General features: G+C 41.1%; 1 protein-coding gene across 3 annotated transcripts in view; it reads right to left on the bottom strand.

Moving 5' to 3' along the window:
* Positions 1-22,997, bottom strand: part of CDH12 (cadherin 12) — an 849,072-nt gene that overhangs the window by 31,266 nt on the left and 794,809 nt on the right. For all 3 annotated transcript variants that reach the window (XM_083188087.1, XM_083188088.1, XM_083188089.1), the window contains 2 exons: positions 12,051-12,238; positions 8,598-8,851 (listed from right to left, as the gene is read on the bottom strand). In XM_083188087.1, the coding sequence (XP_083044213.1) occupies positions 8,598-8,851; positions 12,051-12,238 (442 nt within the window). The remainder of the gene's footprint in view (positions 1-8,597; positions 8,852-12,050; positions 12,239-22,997) is intronic.

Raw genomic sequence — 22,997 nt, 5'->3', positions numbered from 1 at the left:
GTCGAGATGAGCAAATAATGAGCAAATAATTTACCTAAATATCAAGTGTTTTCTAGAGGTCAACTGAGTTTATAATGAAGTGTACAGTGAAGGAAGCTAGGGAATTCATAAACACAGTTTTGGAGAATTTTATTTTTAAATAAAACTAATAGAAAACAAATGTAAATGACTGTTGAAATAAAAAAATAAAATATTTGTCAAGCAATGTGCCCTAAATAATTTGCAGCAATATTTATTTTAAGATAAACGATAAACATGCATGGATAGTATTATGTTTTTAAAACTGTATAATTAGCCTTATATTAGAAAGACAATTAATAGTGATATGAGAGTTATAAACCTGATGCTTCATACAATGCAGATCAAACTCCTATCACATACGATCCTCTATCACACTAGGCTAGATACTGGCCTGGTACTACCCATTGTAGCTTAATCAAAATGTACAACTAATTACATTTGTGCAGTAAACAATGGAAGTGTTTTCGATAGTTTAAGATGGAGAGAAATAGCATTGAGAAATCCAATATAGAGAAAATGAACATTATAGCTATCAGGAATAGAAAAGAGAAGTTTCAGAGCAGAAAATGAGCATGCAATATTATTTTATAATGTATTAAACTTAATTAATAAAAATACATTCAAAGCATAAATTATAATTGGTACTTGTTTCCTAGCACGGCGCCCAATATTTTCATCTTATAGCATCTTATGTGATCGCATCGCATGCCATACAGACGCATACGATGCATGCGATGCTATACGATTTTTTATTGTACAACCACCCCAATGGGTCCTTACAATGTTAAATGCCCCCCCCCCCCCCATTGTCAACGCCACCCTCAGGATCAACGCCAACCCGAAGCGTTTGCGTTGATCCCCCACTTTTCATACCCCCACTATCCATGTCGGCGTGGAGTTGACTTTAGATAGTGTGGCGAGCGCAGCAAGCCATCGAGCCCGAAGCGTGGTGAGCGCACGCGTATTACTTTACATGTATTGCACGTCCCCTTGCAGGGCTCCGGGCGCCGACATGGATAGTAGGGGTATGAAAAGGTCGGAGGACGCGTACCACCGCCCCTTGCGGGCTTGCTCCACTCGCCACGCTTCTGGTTGGCATTGATCCTGGGGGTGGCGTTGACAATGGAGGGGCATTTAACATTGTAAGGACCATCAGATTGGTTGTACAATAAAAAATTGTATACCATCGCATTGTATGCCGTTGTATGGCATATGATGCGATACACTTTTTTATTGTACAATATCGTGTCACATCTCATCTCATTGTATACCATATTTAGTCTTATGGTATACGATGCGATGGGCGCCGTGCTAGGAAACAAGTACCTTATATTTTTATGGGTGACAGTAGAAGCAACAATAAGAGGAGGATTGCAACCTCCTCTTATATGGCATCTCTGCCCCCCCCCCCCCCCCCCCCCCACATTAATCCTCAATATAATCTTTTTTAAATGTCACAGCAAGATTGATATTTAGATTTGCCTCCAGACAGCACCTCATCTGCTCTCTGGTAACCACCACTCAATTCCACCTAAAAAATGTTTAATGTGTGACTACTGTTATTTAACTTTCTACTATCGAATACTTGATCAGACTCTCCAAAAGCCTTCATATTTCAAATGCTCCCTGCTAATCACATAATGGACAATCAGTCCCAGTGGAAAATGTTTTCTTGGGACTGCCAGTCTGGATTGCAGTACTTCCTTTGGAAATTTGCTTGCGATTATAACAGCAATTATTGGTTTTAAAGCTGGCCATACATCAGAAAGATCGATCTTAAGATCGATTGCGCTCATGATTGTGTACAATTTCCCTTGAAATCCCCGGCAGTCCTTGGTGGTTTTTGGACACACAATCTACACACAATCGATCATACAATCAATCATACAATCCATCTACTGCATGATTGTGTACACAAGATGTGCACACAATCTGCATACAATCCATCTGCTGATTGATTGTATGATTATGTACATAAGATGTGCACACAATCTGCATACAATCCATCTTACAATCAGTTGAGATTGTATGATTGGGTACAATATCTTTCTGATGTATGGCCACCTTAAGGGGTTGCAGCAGATTCAGCCCTTAGAAGCTGTCCAGCCTATCAATTTCTGCAAATACCTTACTACAACTTATTTACTTTGAGTAACTAAACTTAAATTAACACTAGTTAGAAACTATCTTATTGTGCGTTGTATACATCATACAGAATAAGAAAATTCAGAAAATATACTACTTGCTGTACCTACAATGGGGGCATACTCAGAGTAGAACTCAATTTGTCATAATTCTTCTCACTTTGGAATTCATGTATATTCGCATGTATGTTTAATATATTCACCTGTATGTAGAGAATTAAATATCTCTGTGACCCTACTATCCCCAACCATATGTTCCTTGATTACATAACAATCTGAACTAACAAAGCTCTATCCTTGGTACACAAAATCCATCTGAAAACTTTCTCACATGCAATGCACTGCAACCAATCCTGTTGGCACACACTTACTGAACTTAGGACCTTATTTCTGTCCATTCCCTGCTGGCCTTCCTTCGCACAGGGACTGATGTTTCCGCAATGCGCATGCACCCAACATTGCAGGGGGTGGGTGTAGGGGTGGGGAGGCTGTGGGGCAGCGGGCCAGGGTATTCGCCCATGGATACACCCAGCATTTCATGGGTGTTCCCATGAAAACACTGGGCATTCCCATTGTAATCGCCGGGTGATGTGGGCGCCGGGGGTGGGCAGCTGACATCACCAGTCTGAAAGTGCATGCATCGACCATCAAAAGATGTGGGAGGTTCCCCCTGGCCTGTGAATGGATGTTTATGTAAAACATCCATTCACATGCCGGGCGAACAAACCTGGCGTGCAAATGGTGGGTTGGTGTACCCCCATTTGCAGAGCAGGTTCTGGTTGACTCGCAAGGGTGCAAATTCGCATCCAAGCGAATCAACCAGAATAACCCCCTTACTCTGCATGAGAATGCCCTAATACCTCTTTTAAGGGGTATGGATAATAGGATAGACAGCAACTAGGCTGACAAGCATTAGGTCAACACCACTAGGTCAATAGCATCAAGGTCAACATGGGTCATTATGCCGACATAATACAGGGTCATTATGCCGACATAAGCATTAATTCTCCATGGGGAAGGTCAACAGTCAAAAAGTTGACATGGTGTTTTTTATTTATTTTGTCCCACAGTTTGACACAGTCGACATGAGCACTGAAACGTAGCACTGCGGCCCCTCGCATGGCTCAATGTGCTCACCATGCTTCAGGCACATTATTTTATTTTCCTACCACGCCTTAGTGGATGGTAGGGCATGAAATACCGCCTATCGGCACATGTCGACTCAAAAGAAAAGTGAAAAACCCCATATTGACCATTTGACTGTCGACCCTACCCCATGTCGACATAATTATTGTGTTGACCTAATGACACTGACAATCTAACCCATGTCAACCTTTAGTCATGTCATCCTTCCTGCATGTGAACCTTCATGCATGTCGACCTAGTGGTGTCGACCTAATGCTTGTTGACCTAATGCTTGTAGACCTAGTAACCGCATCCCCTTTTAAGAATATTTTTATATTTTACTCTCAAGCTACAGTAATTATTTTTTACTCTGTTATATTTAAATCCTTATATAAAATCTACCCATTTTCCCAACTACCATTTAAAAATAGATTTATTTGAACTTTAATTAAATGGTTCTCTGTCGGTGACCATAACTGTGAAGCTGTCATAATTAGGAGTCGTAATTAATTCCAGGTGTGAGCTATGTGTTATGATGGAACACAGTTTACATTTTTATCTATTTTGATAACTATTTAATGTATTCATTCCTTCATCCATCCAGTTAACTCTATTTACTTCTAAGATCATGTTGTTTATTATAGACTTCTAAGATAAAGTCTGTTGATTTTGTTTGTTATTCACTTCACATTTCTTAGATTAAAGCTGTTTTGGAGACATATTACATAGTTAAATAGTCATTATCATTTAATTGGTAATTCCCCCTAAGTAAATTATGATCATTAGTTTAACATACAGTAATGTTAATATACTGTATTTGTGATAACCAGACAGCCATCTCAGTTGAATTATCTCAGTGGCTTAGCCAGGACTACATATATATAACTTAGACATGTTGGAGTTAATATGGACAGATAAGTGCATTTAAACTGCTTGCATCCCCAAAACAAGTAATTATTGAGTCTCCCTAAGGTAATATTTGGTAACACAGTCTGTTCACGGTGTAAACACCCCTGGTTTGCCTTAGTACATACATTAATTGGCTTTTAATGAACAGTGTTTTATGTGGCTTACACATATAAATGTAATGTAAAATATAATGCTGCTAACTTTTCTATCAACACCCTGAGAAAAAAAACTAAAAGGGCCCATTATATGGTTGTCGTATATTTTGTTGACCTTTAAAATGTTGAAATTAAAAATATCATAATGTGAACATGTTTGGAATGTTGACTCTCTGAAAGTCTTCATATGACATGCTGACATTTTCAATAGTGATGATGACATAATGTTAACTACTGTACCATTTTATTGTCAATGTAAAAAAAAACATAAAAGCTAATCCTAATTGCACTCTAAATGTATAGATTGTAAACGTGCAAGCAGAGGGCCATCCTACCTCTATGTCGGTTTGTTACTACCCAATTTGTTTTAGCACTGTTGTTTCCAATTGTAAAGTTAAACAGAATATGCTGCACTATATAATACAATGTAAATAAATAAATTATACAGTATGTTGACATTTACAATGTTGACAAATAAACCATGTAATTGCTTTGTCAGTATTGACATAATGAACAAGTTATCTGTCAACATTCCAGACATGTCAACATGGCAGTACGGATGGTGTAATGCCCTGAGGTCATGGGTTTGATTCCAACCATGGCTCTAACTGTGAGGAGTTTGTATATTCTCCCCGTGCTTGCGTGGGTTTACTCTGGATTATCCGGCTTCCTCCACAATCCAAAAACAAACTGTTAGGTTAATTGGCTCTCTAAAAAATGTACCTTAAAAAAAATTAATGTGTGTGTACATGTGGTAGGGAATATAGATTGTAAGCCCCACGGGGCAGGGACTGAGGTGAATGTTCAACTATACTCTGTAAATTGCTGTGGAATATTTGTGCGCCATATAAGAAACTGTTAATAAGTAAATAATACATTTAGACCGTGAATGTGTTCCTGATGACTAGATGCCCTGAAAGTCAATCGATAGAGTGAAAATATCCATTTTTTCTCAATGTACATGCAAAGTAAAAGAAAGTGGAATTTCAAGTTAACCTCTTCAATCTAGATGACATGTAGGGCTCTTACTCTTTATGTATCCTTGAATATATTAAAACTGATAAGAGTCACACTCTTGTAAGAAAAACTGAGGTCATAGGAGAGTGACATCATTTTACAGTATAGTACAGAAATCTACTGAGCTGGTGAAACTATGTCACCTGACCTGGTGAATTTACAACAGGAATATTTCCAGGCTTTGCCTGCAGTGGCTCTATTTTAAACTAGCCAAAATAGTGGATGATTTCCTTGCATATTTCAACATCCAAGGATAACTAACTAAATACCAAACTACACATGGCCTTTGCCTAGGGCCACTAAAGCAATGGGTAATAGAATATTGGCCAAAAGTTATCAAGCAATGGTGAACTACAGGACTCAGCATGTCAATGGCTATCAGAGCATAATAGGGCAGTATGGATGGTGCAATAGTTAGCATTACTGCCTCACAGCATGCGTGGGAGGCCACCTGTAAAAAGCAATAATTATTTTTCATATTATATCATATCAGCCCGGCGTCCACCTGCCAGGGACACAAGAGACAGCCCCAGGCTTCAGCTCTGGACGGGTGAAGTCTGGAGGAGACCCCCTTCGGTCCCCACTCTACCAGCTACCCCATACAGGGCTGACCAGCCACGGAGCACATGGTACGGCCGGGGGACCTAGTGTCCCCTGGCTGTGGCATGACACTGCGGGCTGTTGGAGCCCAGTGCTGGTTCCAAATTAGGGGGACCCCCATATTTATGGAACCGGGATGGTCCAAGAGTCTGGTGCTGGTTTCAGAAACATGGGGGACCCCTACACTTTTTGTCCCCCGTATTTTTGGAACCAGGTCCTGCTCAATGAGCCCAGGGTTAGTACCATTTTTTTAAATTTTTACACATTTCTTAAGACAGAACCATGCACAGATGTCAATGATCTGTGCATGGTTCTGTCAAATTTGCCTGTCAGAACCTGGTCTATTTTGTTTGTGATGTTTACCAAAAATCTCATCCTTTTAAATTTGTGAGTTGTATACTTTATAATAGGAAAGCTGGATGCAAATTGAAGTATGAGAAAAATCAACAGGTCAAAATGTGCGATTTTCGTGGCAAAAAGTGTGATTTTTTTTAACGCAATTCGTATCCTATTAAATGTTTGTTTTTTCGGAAAAAGTGCAAATTCGGCCGTTTTTTGCGAAAAATTTGCAAAAGTTGAAACATTGCATCTCATTAAATCTCGCCCTTTATGTTCATGTGCGGAACATGATGAAATGTTTCCTGTCAACATTATTTCCATGCCCATGTTATGACATAATCACTGGTGAAATAATACATCAAACTCCTTCAAAAGAAAATCATGAAAAAAAAAATGTTCTTGTTTAAGCTTCAAGAGTGTTATTTTGGCAGAGTGAATACTGAATACATTTGTAAAGTGCCATTTTGCACATTGGAAGCTGTATTGTTCTGCCAGAGGAAAACAAATTTAAGATGTGTGAACAAATTCAGAGGTGTGTGTGTGTGTGTCTGTGTATGTGTGTGTGTGTGTGTGTGTGTGGGGGGGGGGGGGCTGGGGACGACATGCCATTCATTTCTATTTGAAGCATAAAAATAAACTGGAATACATTTTGTATGTTGCTTGTACTGTAGATGTAAGCAGTATTTTCCTTGCAGAAAAAGGTGTTTGCACCCTTTGCTTGCACCATTGTAGTTTGTCATAGTAAACGTTTGTCTGCCCTAACCCACTGCATTATTTACAGTTCCAGGCTATTTCGGCTGGTGCAGTAGCTTCAGCTTCACGTTTGACATCAGCATACCTCTCAACATTTTCTTGTCCAAGTGACCCGCCATGCTGTTGGCACCATTACTACTGAAAAGTGCACAATATCTAATCAGTGATTACTGATCACCGACTCACCCAACCCCTCCCCATTCATGGGACACTGCGATCTGCTGGTGGCCAGCGGGAAAGTGGCCAATTAGTAGGACTGTCCTGCTGTAATCGGGACTGTTTGGAGGTATGCTGCAGATCAGGCAATTCTAGCACATGGAAGCTAAAATAAAACATGTATAATTAACAGTGTGGTCACTACTTCATTCGTATATTATTCTGGTATATATAACCTTCGTACAGTGTGTGTAAATGTAACACAGGTTTACCATAGTAACATGTTGGTACTCTTTACCTAGAAGGGCGCCCGCGATTGGAATCGCGGGCGTCGGGGGTAAAAAATCGCGGGCATCGCGGGTAAATTGTGGGTACATTAAAAATGGGTGCCCGAGATGACCGCGATTTTCCCATAGGGATCAATGTTAAAAACGGTGATTGACCGCGATTTTAATGTTAAATGCCTCAATGCCCGCGATTTGGCCATAGGAATCAATGTTAAATGGGCCACAGAGCCCTAATAGTGACCGTGAACTCTGAAATGGCCCCCACAATTGTTAACGCCACCCCACGATCAACGTGAACCCGAAGCGTGGCGAGCGCAGCGAGCCCGCGAGGGGCGGCGGTACGCGTCCTCCGACCTTTTCATGCCCTACTATCCACGTCGGCGTGGAGTTGAGAATAGAATAGTGTGGCGAGCGCAGCGAGCCACCGAGGCCCGAAGCGTGGCGAGCGCAGCGAGCCCCGTGAGGGGACGCGGATACCTTCACAGGTAAACGCGTCCCCTCGCGGGCTTAACAGGTGTCCGCTTTTCGCCACGGACACCTGTGAAGCCCGCGAGGGGACGCGTATAACTGTGAAGGTATCCGCGTCCCCTCGCCACGCTTCGGGCCTCGGTGGCTCGCTGCGCTCGCCACACTATTCTATTCTCAACTCCACGCCGACGTGGATAGTAGGGCATGAAAAGGTCGGAGGACGCGTACCGCCGCCCCTCGCGGGCTCGCTGCGCTCGCCACGCTTCGGGTTCACGTTGATCGTGGGGTGGCGTTAACATTTGTGGGGGCCATTTCAGAGTTCACGGGGACTATTAGGGCTCTGTGGCCCATTTAACATTGTTTCCTATGTAAAAATCGCGGGCATTGAGGCATTGAACACTAAAATCGGGTCCAATCTCATTTTTAACATTGGTCCCTATGGGAAATCGCGGCCATCGCGGGCATCGCGTCGCACCCGATTTTTTGTGCATTCGATGGTCGCGATGGGCGCGATGGGCGCCCTTCTAGGTAAAGAGTACCAACATGTTTTACATAATGGAAAAAAAATACATAGAATTAAGAGATTATAATAATGATAAAGTAATAGTAATTGAATACTATACCTAACAGGACTGGATCCTATGTCAAGATCTTGTGCTGTAACAGCTCCTATGATCGTGCCAACAGGTGTGTCCTCGTATACTTCCATTGTGTAGAAAGGCTTGCTGAAGACAGGAGGCTCATCAACATCCAAAACATTTATTTTTACAGTAGCTGTGTCCTTAAATGGTCCCACGGAGTTGAAATGATGATCCAGGTAAACATTGGAGGCTTCGACTTTAAATGTGTAGGCTTTTTTTGTTTCAAAATCTAGTGGCTTAAATACAAATATTTCATAAGAATATTTTACTGACATATTGTATACGGTGCAAACATTTAAGAACAACATAGAGGATGGTTTCTAACAGGGAAATTGATTGTTTTGTGTAACTAATCCTTGTAAACAATCCTTAAGCCTACATATGTACTTGGAATGTATGATAATGCAGAAAAGGTGTTTACTAAATACACTATCCTCCCGGGTCCCTTTAATGTATTGTTTAATCTAATGGGGTGGGGGGGAAAATGAAGAAAATATAATTGTATGTGAAAACAGTTTTATTGTAGAATGCGATGAAAACTGACATTTTAGAAACAAATTTAGTAATTCTTATCCAAAAGTGACATCTAGTGGTTATACAGTAAAATGCCATCAGACCATTTCATTTTGTACAAATGAAACAAAGATGCTGCTATCTAGTTATGCTGGAAAAAAATATGTATAATTCTAAATATATTACATTCCTTGGGCTTTATGGCTATTGTACTCAATAGCCCTTTTGCTGCAGCTACAAACAGCTGTGTACATACGGTATACTTATCGCTAGCAATATGGTCGCTGAGCGACCATATTGCCAGTGATTGGAGTGTGCACCAGCAATAAAATCACTGGGTGCGCGCTCCCATTTTCAGCCCCCTAATGGTCGCTGGTCGGAGGAGTATGCTCCTCCGAGAAGAGGCTGGGGAAGTCACTGTTCCCTATGCCCAGCCTTCCTCATTGTTCCCTACACCCACCCTGCCTCACTGTTCTGTAAGCCTAACCTTCCTCACTGCTACATACTGTATTCCCACCATCCCTCACTGCTCTCTACACTGACCCTCTGTCACTGCTCTTTTCACCCAGCCACACTTGCTGCTCCCTACACCTTTCCTTACCACTCCACACACCCACTTTTTATACTTTGAACAGCAATCCATACTTCAAGCCTGAGACTGCCAGGATTAATCATTTTCCATTCCCAAAATGGAAAAATGGCTTGGGATTGGCCTCCCTGAGGCAAATCCTCTCCTCTCTGGCAGCAGCACTCACTGATAGCAACACATCCCTGTCACACTGACAGCAGCACATCTGTGTCTCATTGAGAACAGCAAATCTGTACCTCACTAACAGCAGCACATTCCCTCGCTACTGACAGCAGTGTGGAATCGGTACATCTGTCAGAATTAACTTAGGTCTACAGTCATTAGGTCGACCCCACTAGGTCGACTGGCAGGAAGGTCAACCTGATTTAAGGTCGACATGGGCCAAGGTCGACATGAGTTAAGGTCGAATTTGCATAAAGGTCGACATGAGGAAGGTCAACTGGTCATAAGGTCGATATGGGTTTTTCACTGTTTTTTTATCCGAATGTCGACACAGTCGTCATGGACACAGTTGGCAATGAGAATCGGACGCTCGCAATGCTTCGGGCACGTTGGCTCGCTTCGCTCGCCACAGCTTAAATAACCTCCTCCACGCCCTAGTGGATGGTAGGGCATGAAATACCGCCTGTCGGCACATGTCGGCTCAAAAAAACAGTGAAAAATCCCATGTCGACCTTATGACCAGTCGACCTTCCTCATGTCCTTTATGCAAATTCGACCTTAAGTCATGTCGACCTTGGCCCATGTCGACCGTAAGTCAGGTCGACCTTCCTGCCAGTCGACCTAGTGGGGTCGACCTAATGACTGTAGACCTAAGTTCATTCTAATAGATGGCCGTTTCCCCAGCAGCACATCCCCGCCTCACTGACAGCAGCATATCCTGCTTCACTGAAAGAAACGCATCCCCACCTCACTGACAGCAGCATATCCTGCCTCACTGACAGTAGCACATCCCAGCCTCATTAAAATCAGCACATCAAAGCCTCACTGGCAGCAGCACACCCATACCTCACTGACAGACATACATACACATTTCTGACTGAAAATCATGAAAACACAATGACTACATAACTCAAGGAGCTGACATCAATTCTCACCAAAGACAACTGGTACAAAATACTATTTTTCCACCTATTCAGTATTTGTAACATTCTGCATCACAGGGGCTTAAGACCCAGAGGCAATGGAGTTGCCTGCCTCCAGGATCCAATCCCCAAAAGGGCACCTGCATATACAGCAGCACTTGTGTGGTTGACAGTGGGATTCAAATGTGAAAGCTGCTCTTCCAACTGAACTCTGCACACACCCACATAATATAATAGCACTATCCCAGGATCACCTGCTAAAACCTCCAATAGAGGACAGGAAGGCTCCTGCCTGGTACCAACCTGTGCTGCAGCAAGGGACAGTGCACCTGATGCTGCTGCTTACTTGTGAAATGGGACCTACTGGTGAACGCTGATTCTGAATGCTTGTAAGCATGGCCTTAACTCCCACTGTGCTGGCAGTGCCTTGTCCACAGCGCTTGTGGAATGTAAGCGTAGCACCTCGATACTGTATGTGGCACTGGCAGTCACAGCACACCCTGAAAGCCACTGGTGCCCCCTGCTCGCACTGCACAGAGCTCTACTCGGACCAATGGCTGCAGAGACTGACAGACCATACTAATTGATTGGTGAAGTTGGTGTGCTGTCTGTTCAGCGGCCTTGGTGTTGTGTCCACCAGCTCCTGGTTCTACAGTGTAAAAGTCTTTGGTAAAAGGTAGCGGCAGGGAGGTGTTCATAAGGGTGGGCAAATTTGGGGGTGCCTGTGCACCCCTAACACTCAATGTGCGCACACCTATGCACATCCCCTGCAATTTTTTTTTTACAGGGAAGTGACCACACCCCCTCCCATTGGCCACACCTCTCCCATTGTCCATGCCCCTTTTTTTCTGTGGGCCAGGCTTTGATTTCAGTGTCCATGGTTGTATTTAGAAAGTCATAAGCATTCTAACAACTTATCACAATACATGAAAATAACAGAAATAGCATGGACCCTTATGACAGCACCCTTAAGGGTTTGCCCAATTAAACCCATCTTCAAACTTAGATTGTCCCTTGATGAGAAGGTAATGTGCAAAGTTTGAAGACAATCAGAGCATTTGAGAGTTATCGTAGAACATCTGTATACACACACATAAACATCATTCAGTTATACTTACGTAGATATATATAACATTGTACATGTATATTTTTAATCTTTTTTTTTGCATATAGATATATTTTTATGCAATAATACATTTTGAGGTGTTATCTTATAGCTGGATTTTGCCCCTTGATTTGAATACATACCTTCTTGAGTATCAGTATTCCTTCTTGTGTATCGTTGTCAGTTCTAATGTCAAAAAGATTTCCACCATCTCCTGGAACAATATTATACTCAATTTCTGCATTTCTTCCAAAGTCAGGGTCTACAGCCCGTATCCTGCCAATCGGTGATCCAACTGGAGAACTCTCTGGTACTTTTAAATGAAAAATACCTGTAAAATATAGAAAAATAAAGAAAAAATGAAGCATATGTGATCCTTTTTATATATTATGTATCCTGTAAAGTTAAAAACATTTATCTATGACCTGTGTAACTACAGAAAAGAGGGTACTTGTTTCCTAGCACGGCGCCCACGATTTTAATCTTATTACATCGTTTTGATCGCATCGATCGCATACGACCAGATCGCATGCGACCAGATCGTATGCGATGCAATGCGATTGATGCGATCAAAACGATGATTTAATTGTACATGCACCCTGATGGGTGATTAGTATGTTATATGCACCCCATTGTTAATGCCACCAGCACTATTAATGCCAACCCGAAGCATACCTTTCCATACCCCCACTATCCACGTTGGCGGGGAGTTGATTTTATAAAGTGTGGCGAGCGTAGCGAGCCACCGAGCCCGAAGCATGGCGAGCGGGCACGCATAACTTCACATGTATTCCGCTTACCCTCGCAGGGCTCGCTGCACTTGCCACGCTTCGGGCTCGGTGGCTCGCTGCGCTCGCCACACTATATAAAATCAACTCAACGCCGACGTGGATAGTGGGGGTATGAAAAGGTTGGAGGACACGTACTGCCGCCCCTCGCGGGCTCGCTGCGCTTGCCACGCTTCGGGTTGGCGTTAATAGTGGCAGTGGCATTAACAATGGAGGTGCATAACTTACTAATCACCCATCAGGGTACATGTACAATGAAATCATCATTTTCATTGCATCGATCGCATACCATTTTAATGGCATGTGATGCGATTTTAAAATTGTACAGTGCGGCTCTTAGGACCGGAATATCGGGTTCCATTGCATACCACTAATTAAGGCATGCGATGGTATGTGATGGGTGCCGTGCTAGGAAACAAGTACCCAAAAGAGTATAGTAAAATTGTGATGCAGTTAGAATCCCGGCGGTCAAAATCCCGACACTTTCTCTATGGGTGTCCAGTTTTTTTTATATTGTATGTATATATAATTTTGCACCACTAGATGTCACCCTAAACCCATTGTACAATCATGTTTGCACAGTTTGATTGTTGTTTTTATTTTGCACATATATATTTAGCATCCTTTTAAGATTGCATGTGATATGGATGCCGTCTTTTAATATTTTGATCATTGCACATTGTTTTGAGATAATGCTGATGAGTATTGCATACCCCTTCACAGCTCCCTCACGTGACCGCGGGATGACGGCCACGATGACGCGCCCACTGCTGGACGCCACCGAACGTGGTGATGTCACTGCAGGACGCAGGATCCCGGAAACCGGCCCGGGGGCACTCGTGGGGGACGGCTGTAGGGAGGGGGTGAGTAAGCGCTTTATTCTTGTCTATATATATTGATGCACTTTTTTTCTTGCTACACATTGTCTACTATCTGTCATGACAACGGGGGTCTGGCCCCCAAAACGTTGACTGTAAGAGAACACTAATGGATTAAATTTGGTCTTGGTTTTACTTGCTTACTGGAGTCCCTGAGTGCCCATTCTTTATTTGTATATATATATATATATATATATATATATATATATATATATATATATATATATATATATATATATAAATAGTGGCAGGACCTACAAGCAAATATATATATATATATATATATATATATATATATATATATATATATATATAGGTAAAGTCCTGTATGTAATCCACGGAGGGTAACAGAACTGACAGCACCAGTCATGAAAAAGATCCAATTCACCAGATAAATGAATGCAGGTTTTAATAGTTCCAAGCTCACAATAATCCGGAGCATAAATGGACACCCAACAGGCTGATACAATGCTTAAATTGATACATTACACGTCTCCTCGACGGCCGTTTCGGTGCACAGCACCTTCATCAAGAGGGGTCATCAAGACACTGAACTCAGGACCTAGAATTTAAAAGGGCATCCAATGGCATACTCACCTGTCGACACTCAGACCATCAACCTCAGGTGCAGCGGTCGCACACTCCAATCACACCCCGCGTCACAGCAGACAGCGCACATCACCTCCGTGTACCGGAAGTACAGGAGGCGGTGTGGAACCAATCTGCCGCGCACAGCAGAGGGGGAAGGAGATGTGGTTCCACTGTTCCCGGAAGAGATCCGGTCTCCGGGCGGTTGTCATGGTAACCAAGCCCCACATCAAATACGTGACTTCTAATAATCATCTTTGACACATTGTAAGCAAATGCACGTTACTGTGGGAAGATATAGAACATATGCGTGAAATAAAGAAAATCTAACAAGTGAATGAATGAAAAATATATACGTGTGCACATAGCGTCACCGCAATAGCCTTACATCAAGAGGCAAGTGTCCGGTGTGCTCCCACGTATATATACACAAATCTACCAATACATTCAGAATGCACAGTGATACAATGGATAATCACAAAAGATTGTCTAAGCCTATTGTAAGGGGATTATTTGGAGCGGTACATCAATGAGCTAACATACAGTATGCATAAAAAATACATAAAAAATCATCCAACAATTTTGGCTAATTAGCCACTTTTACCCCTGGGTCCGATATGAGGAACGGACTTATATTCTGTTCCTGTCCCCCACCCCTTTCTTTTTTTTTTGGATTTTTTTTCGTCTATGTGCTTATGTATTACAATGTTAACTGCAATTATACCCCTTGCCCGGGAGTTAGTTATCTACTTATGCGCCATTATACAAAAACTTTAATATTTAAATCTTTGTTAATGCTAATTCCAACACATATGCTACCATGGTACTTAAAATAGTGTCCTTAAACGTAAGAGGTCTTAATATTCCACAAAAAAGGTCATTGTTATTCCTAAGTCTAAAGCAATTAAAGGGAGACATTATTTTTTTACAAGAGACCCACTTTTCGGGAATCCACCACCCAGAACTCAGGAGTAGACGCTACCCTAATGTTTTCCATGCATGTGATCCTCAACGTAAGAAAAAAGGAGTTGCTATATTAATCGCTGCTCATATTAAATTTGCTCACTCTAAGATTATTCGGGATCCTGAGGGGAGATTTTTAATTCTAGAGTGTTTAATTCATAATAAACCTTATACTCTAATCAACATATATGCACCCAACCAAAATCAACCCCGGTTCTTTAATACTTTAGATGGACATATTTCAGAACATCGCAAAGGAAATGTGATCCTAGCAGGAGATTTTAATACTATTATAGATGAACACCTAGATAGATCTATCCCTATACCGAAATCGGTTCAGAAAATTTCTTCGGGGGCCTCATCGGCTTTGATTAAACTTCTTTCCCACCAACTATTATTTGATACCTGGAGAATCAAAGAACCTTCAGCTAGAGACTATACGTTCTTTTCGCCATTGCACGGAGTCTACACGAGACTGGACATGATATTTTTCAGTACTGAATTAACTCAGTCCATTGTTAATGTGGCCATTATGCCTCGGACCTGGTCAGACCATGGTCCGGTAAGTGTGGATATTCAAGACGCTGAGTTGGCTGTGGGCCATGGGCAATGGCGACTAAACGATCGGATCCTCCTTAATCCAATAAGCAAAACTCTTATATTTAATAAATTACAAGAATATTTCAATCTTAATAAGTCACCAGAGATAAGTCCAATGTTACTATGGGAAGCTCATAAAGCGGTGATTCGGGGACATTTGATAGGTATTGCTGCACATGCAAAAAAAACTAGAACTCAAACAATACGTAGATTATCAGATCAGTTAAAAATTCTAGATGAAAAACATAAATCTTCAGGCCTAGTAGAAGACCTATCTCGATTACAGACCGCCAGAGGAGAACTTAACCTCCTTCTCACTCACCAAGCGGAAAACTCGCTGAAATGGCTTAATCAATCTTATTATGAGAAAGGTGATAAAGCAGACCGTCTTTTAGCTTCTAAGCTGAGGTCAAAACTTTCGCATAATAATATTCACTCAATCAAGACGTCTACAGGCAAACAGCTTTATGATCCGAAACACATTTCAGAAGAATTCCTATCATTTTACTCCAAACTGTATAACACCTCTCAAAAAGATTCTAACTCGCTTACATCCTCGATTCAACAATTCTTATCCAAATGTAAACTCCCACATCTGTCTGTAGAAAATGCAAAAACCCTTAGCACAGCGATCACGGAAGAAGAAATTCTTCAAACAATTAAACTTTCAAAGTCCAATAAAGCTCCAGGCCCAGACGGTTTTACCGCAACATATTACAAAGCCTTTCCAGAGATCCTAGTACCACATTTAAACTCTTTATTTAATAGTATTATGCAAGGAGAGCGTTTTTCTCCACAGACCTTAGAGGCACGTATAATAGTCATTCATAAGGAGGGTAAAGACCCAACAAATTGTAATCATTATAGACCTATATCTTTACTGAACAATGACTTAAAATTATACTCTAAAATTTTAGCATCGCGCCTAAACACTATCTTGCCATTCTTAGTAGATAAAGATCAAGTAGGATTTATACCTGGTCGTCAGGCGCGAGATAATACAAGAAAGGTAATTAATCTGATACATATTATTAATTCTAGAAAAATACCTGCAATAATGCTTTCTCTAGATGCCGAGAAGGCATTTGACAGAATTAATTGGCCTTTTATGATAGAGACACTGCGTCATTTCGGTTTGGATGGTCCGTTCTTACAGGGTATATTAGCACTATATTCATTTCCTTCTGCCAAAATTGTGATCAATGGTATGGTGTCAAACTCATTCCCAATATCTAATGGCACAAGACAGGGGTGTCCATTATCTCCCCTGATCTTTGCTTTGACTATAGAACCTCTGGCAGCATACATCCGTCAGTCAAGGACGGTAAAAGGTATTTTAACTGACCGAAAGGACTATAAAATGTCACTGTTTGCAGATGACGTATTACTTACGTTATCCTCACCCCAAACATCACTCCCTAACCTATTTAACATACTTAAAACATACGGCAATTTATCTGGATACAAGATTAATCATACAAAAACGGAGGCACTACCTTTTAACATGACTCCAGAAATTCTAAATCCACTTATAGCAAAATATAGCTTCTCATGGAAGACAGATAAAATAAAATATCTTGGCATTTACATCACTAATAAATATAACTCACTATATGATGCCAATTTTCCAAAAATTCTCAATTCCATTAAAAAAGATTTAAACTTATGGCATTCATATTATATATCCTGGTTTGGTAGAATAGTCGCTCTTAAAATGAACATTTTGCCACGCCTTCTCTACTTATTTCAAACACTACCAGTTAGTGTTCCTATCCAGATTCTCAACCAGCTCCATAAATGGTTTATTAAATTTGTCTGGAAGGGGAAAAATCCCAGAATCAGTTTTATGACTTTACGCAAAGAAACCTCCAGAGGGGGTCGAGGGTTTCCGGACATTAAATTATATTACTTAGCTACACATCTCAGTCAGGCGGTGGTCTGGTTTTCGTCATCATCGGGACCAAGTTGGGTAGACCTCGAGGCTACTTCGAGTGGAATCGTGTCACTCCCTCTAGTATTAATGCTCCCCACAAAAAGTAGACCTTACGAGGTGGCTAGCAATCCTGTAGTTAACTTCACCTGTTCAGTGTGGAGTCAGGGGATTAGAAAATATAAATTACTATCTGATCCTTCTCCCCTTACTCCACTATGGAAAAACAAATCTTTGATGCAGGGACGGGCAACCACTTTAGCAGCAAAGTGGATTTCCAAAGGAATTATATTTGCCTCAGATGTCCTCCAGGGGGGAATCTGTATGAGTATAGGCGATTTGCAGGAAAAATATTCGTTCCCAGATTTGAATGCCTTCACATATTTACAAATAAAACACAATATTGACACCCATCATTTTCCCTCCAGGATGCTAAAATCTCCTTTGGAACGCTCATGTTTAGATGAACCATTCAGGAAAGGAATGATCTCGTCTTTATATAATTTACTAGTAACATCATCAGAACCCCCTGCACCAAATTTTGAACACCAATGGGAGATTGATTTGGGAGATACACCAGAAGAAGATTCCTGGCCTGTAATTCGTGAGCGATTATCTAAAAATTCAATCTCAACCCTGATTAAGGAGAATGCATATAAAATTTATTATCGATGGTACTTGGTACCAGCTAGACTAAATAGAATGTATAGTTCAGCTTCCCCCCTATGCTGGAGAGGTTGTGGTGAGTCGGGCACTTTCCTGCACATATGGTGGACTTGTCCTAAAATAGTGGCTTATTGGGAAGAAGTAGCAAATTTATTGAGTAAAGTATTACTAACTAAAATAACTAGGGATCCATGGTCTTTTCTGTTGGGACATCCGATAAGTTCTCTAGACCCTCTTTCAGAAAAATTAGCAAGCCACATACTAAGTGCGGCAAGATGCCTTATTGCATCACACTGGAAGAATGAAAACCCTCCTTCAGTTCAAACAGTAGCAAATAAGATCTGGTTTGTAGCATCAATGGAGAAGATAACAGCTTTTCTACAGAACAACTCTATAAAATTTATTAAAATATGGAACCCATGGTATGTTTTCACACAATCTATACAGGGCAGGAAAAAACATGACCATCTTGTGAATCTAGTATTATAAATTCAAATTTTGACCTTTTACATGGTAACTCTTTTGAAAAAGAATCTCTGAAGAACTCTTACAAATTGAATATTCCCGGGCTATATTTTATTTAATTTTTTTTTTTTTTTTTTTTTTTTTTTGTTTATACTTACTATGTCCTTCAACATTATTCATCCGTAATAACTTAAAACATTAATGTAAGAATAGATATAGTAACAACACTTTAAAAATGGTATGGGAACTATTTTAAAAGCAAAATATATGTGTTAATCTGCAATCTCGTGATATGTTTTCTGAATAACATGAAGGACGTTGTCTTGTATTATTGTACTTATTTATTTATTTATTTTTATTGTTGTTATTTATTTTATTATTAATATTATTATTTATTTATTTATTTTTTATTTCATTTTTTTTTTTTTTTTGTAAATTGTGTATTTATTGAGAATCTTATACATTGTTATTTGTATAAATATGAATAAAATATGTTAGATACAAATAGACACACTAGCCTACACTATAAATTAATTGATGAACGGGCAAAAGAAAACTCTTCATTAAGACCCGACGGTCTCATACAATTGAGTTCATAGATCCAATAGCATTCTTTCTTCATCAGAAGACCTTGTCTATCCCCACCTCGCCTCAGGGGGGGCACATGTTCCAATGGCATGAATGCAAAGTCCTTTATTGAATGTCCACAATTGACAAAATGGCGCGCCACTGGGGGCGTGCTTGCTTCCAACTTCTGATAAGCCTTGTTGATGGAGGACCTGTGTACTCCTATACGTTCCTTGAGCATTCGCATGGTTTTGCCCACGTAGATTTTATTACATGGGCATTTAATCAAATAGACCACATATTTAGTCTCACAGTCCATAGGATGTTTAAGATTGTATCTCTTGCCTGTGGATGGGTGTATAAATATTTTGGTCTTAATCATATAGCGGCAGTTGACGCAACCAGTACAATTTTGAGAGCCGACAGGCCTGGAGAGCCATCTTTTTGACTGGTCTACTTTAGGGCTAATATATATATGATTGCGCTTCCAATAATTGAGAGAAGCTATGTCAGTGCAGGCGGCTTTTGTGTTCCCGGCTGTGACCGTGGTGGACCAGTGGAGGGCGCTGGGTAGCAGAACGCTGGAGGCTTGATGTGTGACATACACGGAGGGACAGGAAATCAGCGAACTAGAGTGTTGGCGGAGACCAGGAACAGGGGCGCGGAGTCTAACCTGCCAGCGGTATTCACCAGGGAGCCCCGCAAGGAGCTTTGGACTTAGCTGCGTCTGACAGGCAGGTCGCGGCCCCCTGCCCTGGTCCTCTGGACGCAGGCTGGGGCGAGAATACTTGAGCTCGGGAAGGAGCTTTGAGAGCTCAGCAAGGAGGACGCAATCTAGGAATTGCAGGAGATATCGACCAATGGTGTCGACCGTGGTGGCGACAGCTGGTGAGAGACTCAGGGGATACGCTGGAGCAATAGGACGTAGATGGTAAGTCACTATGATACACAGCAGAGGGGTGTCAACCCTGGAGTCGACGGAGCCTGTCGGCAGTTCAAGACAAGATGTTGATAGTCACTGAAAGTGGCAATTGACTTAAGAGCCAGTGAGGTGCTCAGCGAGACACCTTATACTCGACTGCAGGGATGGTATTGCAGGAGTCTTCTGGAGATGGGACGAACCAGGAAAGTAACAGCAGCTGGGAGAAACGCTGTAGACAGGGACACAGGTGAACCTGGATATTCTGGAGCCTTGGGAACTTCCTCTGAACACAGGAGAACTCTGGAACAGGTAAAGCAATTGTGCAAGGCAAGGAGGACTCTGGGAAACTGGCTTATATTCCTCCAGGTGATTGCTTGATTGTCTGCAGCTTGCGGCAGCAGACAGAACCAGGAAGTATGCCTTGAGTTACCTGGGATCATGTGACTGGTGCTGAACTCAGAGAGCTTCACTGGAGTTCTAATCACTGAAAATGCAGAGCAGCTGCAACAGCAGCAGCTAGGAAACAAACAGGCATAGAAACCTCAGGAAATCACTGTGAACCAAGTCAGGTTCATGACAAGCTACCTCTACAGAATCTCCCCTGTTAGTGGGAGACGAAATGGAAACAAGAAGTAGGAGCGTAGAGGGCGCTAATGCAAGTACCACCACCTTCAAGTAATTTGGTAAGGTGAACAATGATATACAGATATACAATTTGATAGCATTTATTAAAAATGAAAAGACATCTCTTTGATTCCAATTCAATTGATGAATAACCGCAAGGACAGAACCCAACGCGTTTCGTCTCCAAAGAGACTTCCTCAGGGGTATACAAGATGAGCGGTATGTCGATCTAATAGAATCTTTAAAATTCGTAAAAAAATAAATTGGTGTCTCTATAGAGATCCAATATGAAAGAGCACCGATAATGGCACTTGAAAAAAGTGTGATTTGAACCAGCGTCCAATTAAGCCTAGTGAGTCCTCCAGCTTCAGATTGTCAACAAATTGAATCTCACTTATAGTGTAATTTTTGTGACACATTGATTGTTTCCAATATTTCTGCCCGCCTCGCATTCACCTATATATATAATTTTGACAAACTTAAAACCTCAAACCAGGTCTAGCACAAAGCAGAACAAACAGAGATTCTTTACCAGTTTATCCATGGCAGAGAGTATTATTAAACACACACCAATCTCAATTAAATATAATTGATCATTTAATGCATACACACTTAGGGAACTGATACGTTACCTCCAATTCTAAAATTTATGAAGGGAAACCGTGGACTGGGGGTACACTGAGTGAGGATTTATATCCTTTTTAATTCACCAAGTTTTGTGTTTATGTATGTATGTTTCTTGTGTTCTCATTTTGCAACCTTTTAAACAAAAGACTCTAATAAAAGTTATATTTTATTGAATGTATTCTTTAGGTGCACCACCCAAAGACACTTCTTTTTTCCTCATTGTTACATTATTTAGTGTCTAGTGGTAGCACACCCTCTTGGCTTTATTGTGAATTCCATGATGAGCCTATATGTGAGGGTCCATCAAAACTGATCAATAATAATACTCTCTTGTGCTACTGGCAAAAACCCTTGTCTGTTCTTGCCAGTTATATATTTAGTTTATTCTATTCACACTGATGTATTACCAATTAAAAACTCCTACTGCATGATTGTTAATATACTTGACAAAACAATGGCCTTTATTCAGATCTGATCGCAGTACAAATTTGTTTGGAAAATGGGCAAAACCATGTGCACTGCAACGTGGGGCAGATGTAACATGTGCAGAGAAAGTTAGATTTGTGTGAGTTATTTTGTTTCTGTGCAGGGTAAATACTGGCTGCATTATTTTTACACTGCAATTTAGATTTCAGTTTCAACACACCCCACCCAAATTGAACTCTCTCTGCACATGTTACATCTGCTCCACCTGCAGTGCACATGGTTTTGCCCATTTTCCAAACAAAATTGCAAATCAGATCTGAATAAGGGCCTATATGTAGTCTTTACAATAAAGCTCCGTACACACGGGGGGATATATCGCTGAGCGATATATCACTCAGCGATATATCGTTCGCGATGAGCGATATATCACTCAGTGTCCAGTTTGCATCAGCGACCAGATATAGGTCACTGATGCAAAATAAACTGCCGGGGGAGCCCTGCAGTGAAAATCAGCTGGTTGCAGGAGCATGTTCCTTTGACCAGCGATCACTACGGGGGAGAAAACGGGAGCACACACCCGGCGATATATTGCCGGTGCACACTCCCATCACGGGCAATATGGTCGCTCAGCGACCATATTGCCCGTGATATTAGACAAATTTGCCCCCCTGTGTACACAGCCTTAGGTTTCCTTATGTCTGCATAAGCTGTTGATGTTAATATCAGATTGGCAGATTGGTAAGAGACTATGGGGGCAAAAATGAGATCCATAGGTCAATGATATGTAGGAAATGGAAAAGATGAAAGTAGTTTAAAGAAAATAATTACTTTATTGTGCACTAATCCATTAATAATTAAAGAAAACTCAAAGTTGTTTTATAAATTCATAATGAATATACTGTAACATATAAAGAGAAAATCTAGAAAATTTTTCTTTGCTCTACAGAAAAATACAACAGTAATATCCCCACAGCATAATTGCCTATTTATGAATGAATGAATTAACATAATTTTATACAAGGCATGTATCAAATGGTGGTATCTAC

This window comes from Crinia signifera, chromosome 5 (assembly GCF_055691185.1).
Source record: "Crinia signifera chromosome 5, ASM5569118v1, whole genome shotgun sequence".
NCBI lineage: Eukaryota > Metazoa > Chordata > Amphibia > Anura > Myobatrachidae > Crinia > Crinia signifera.
The sequence above is the reverse complement of the archived record's forward strand: the minus strand, read 5'-3'. Positions and strand labels throughout refer to the sequence as shown.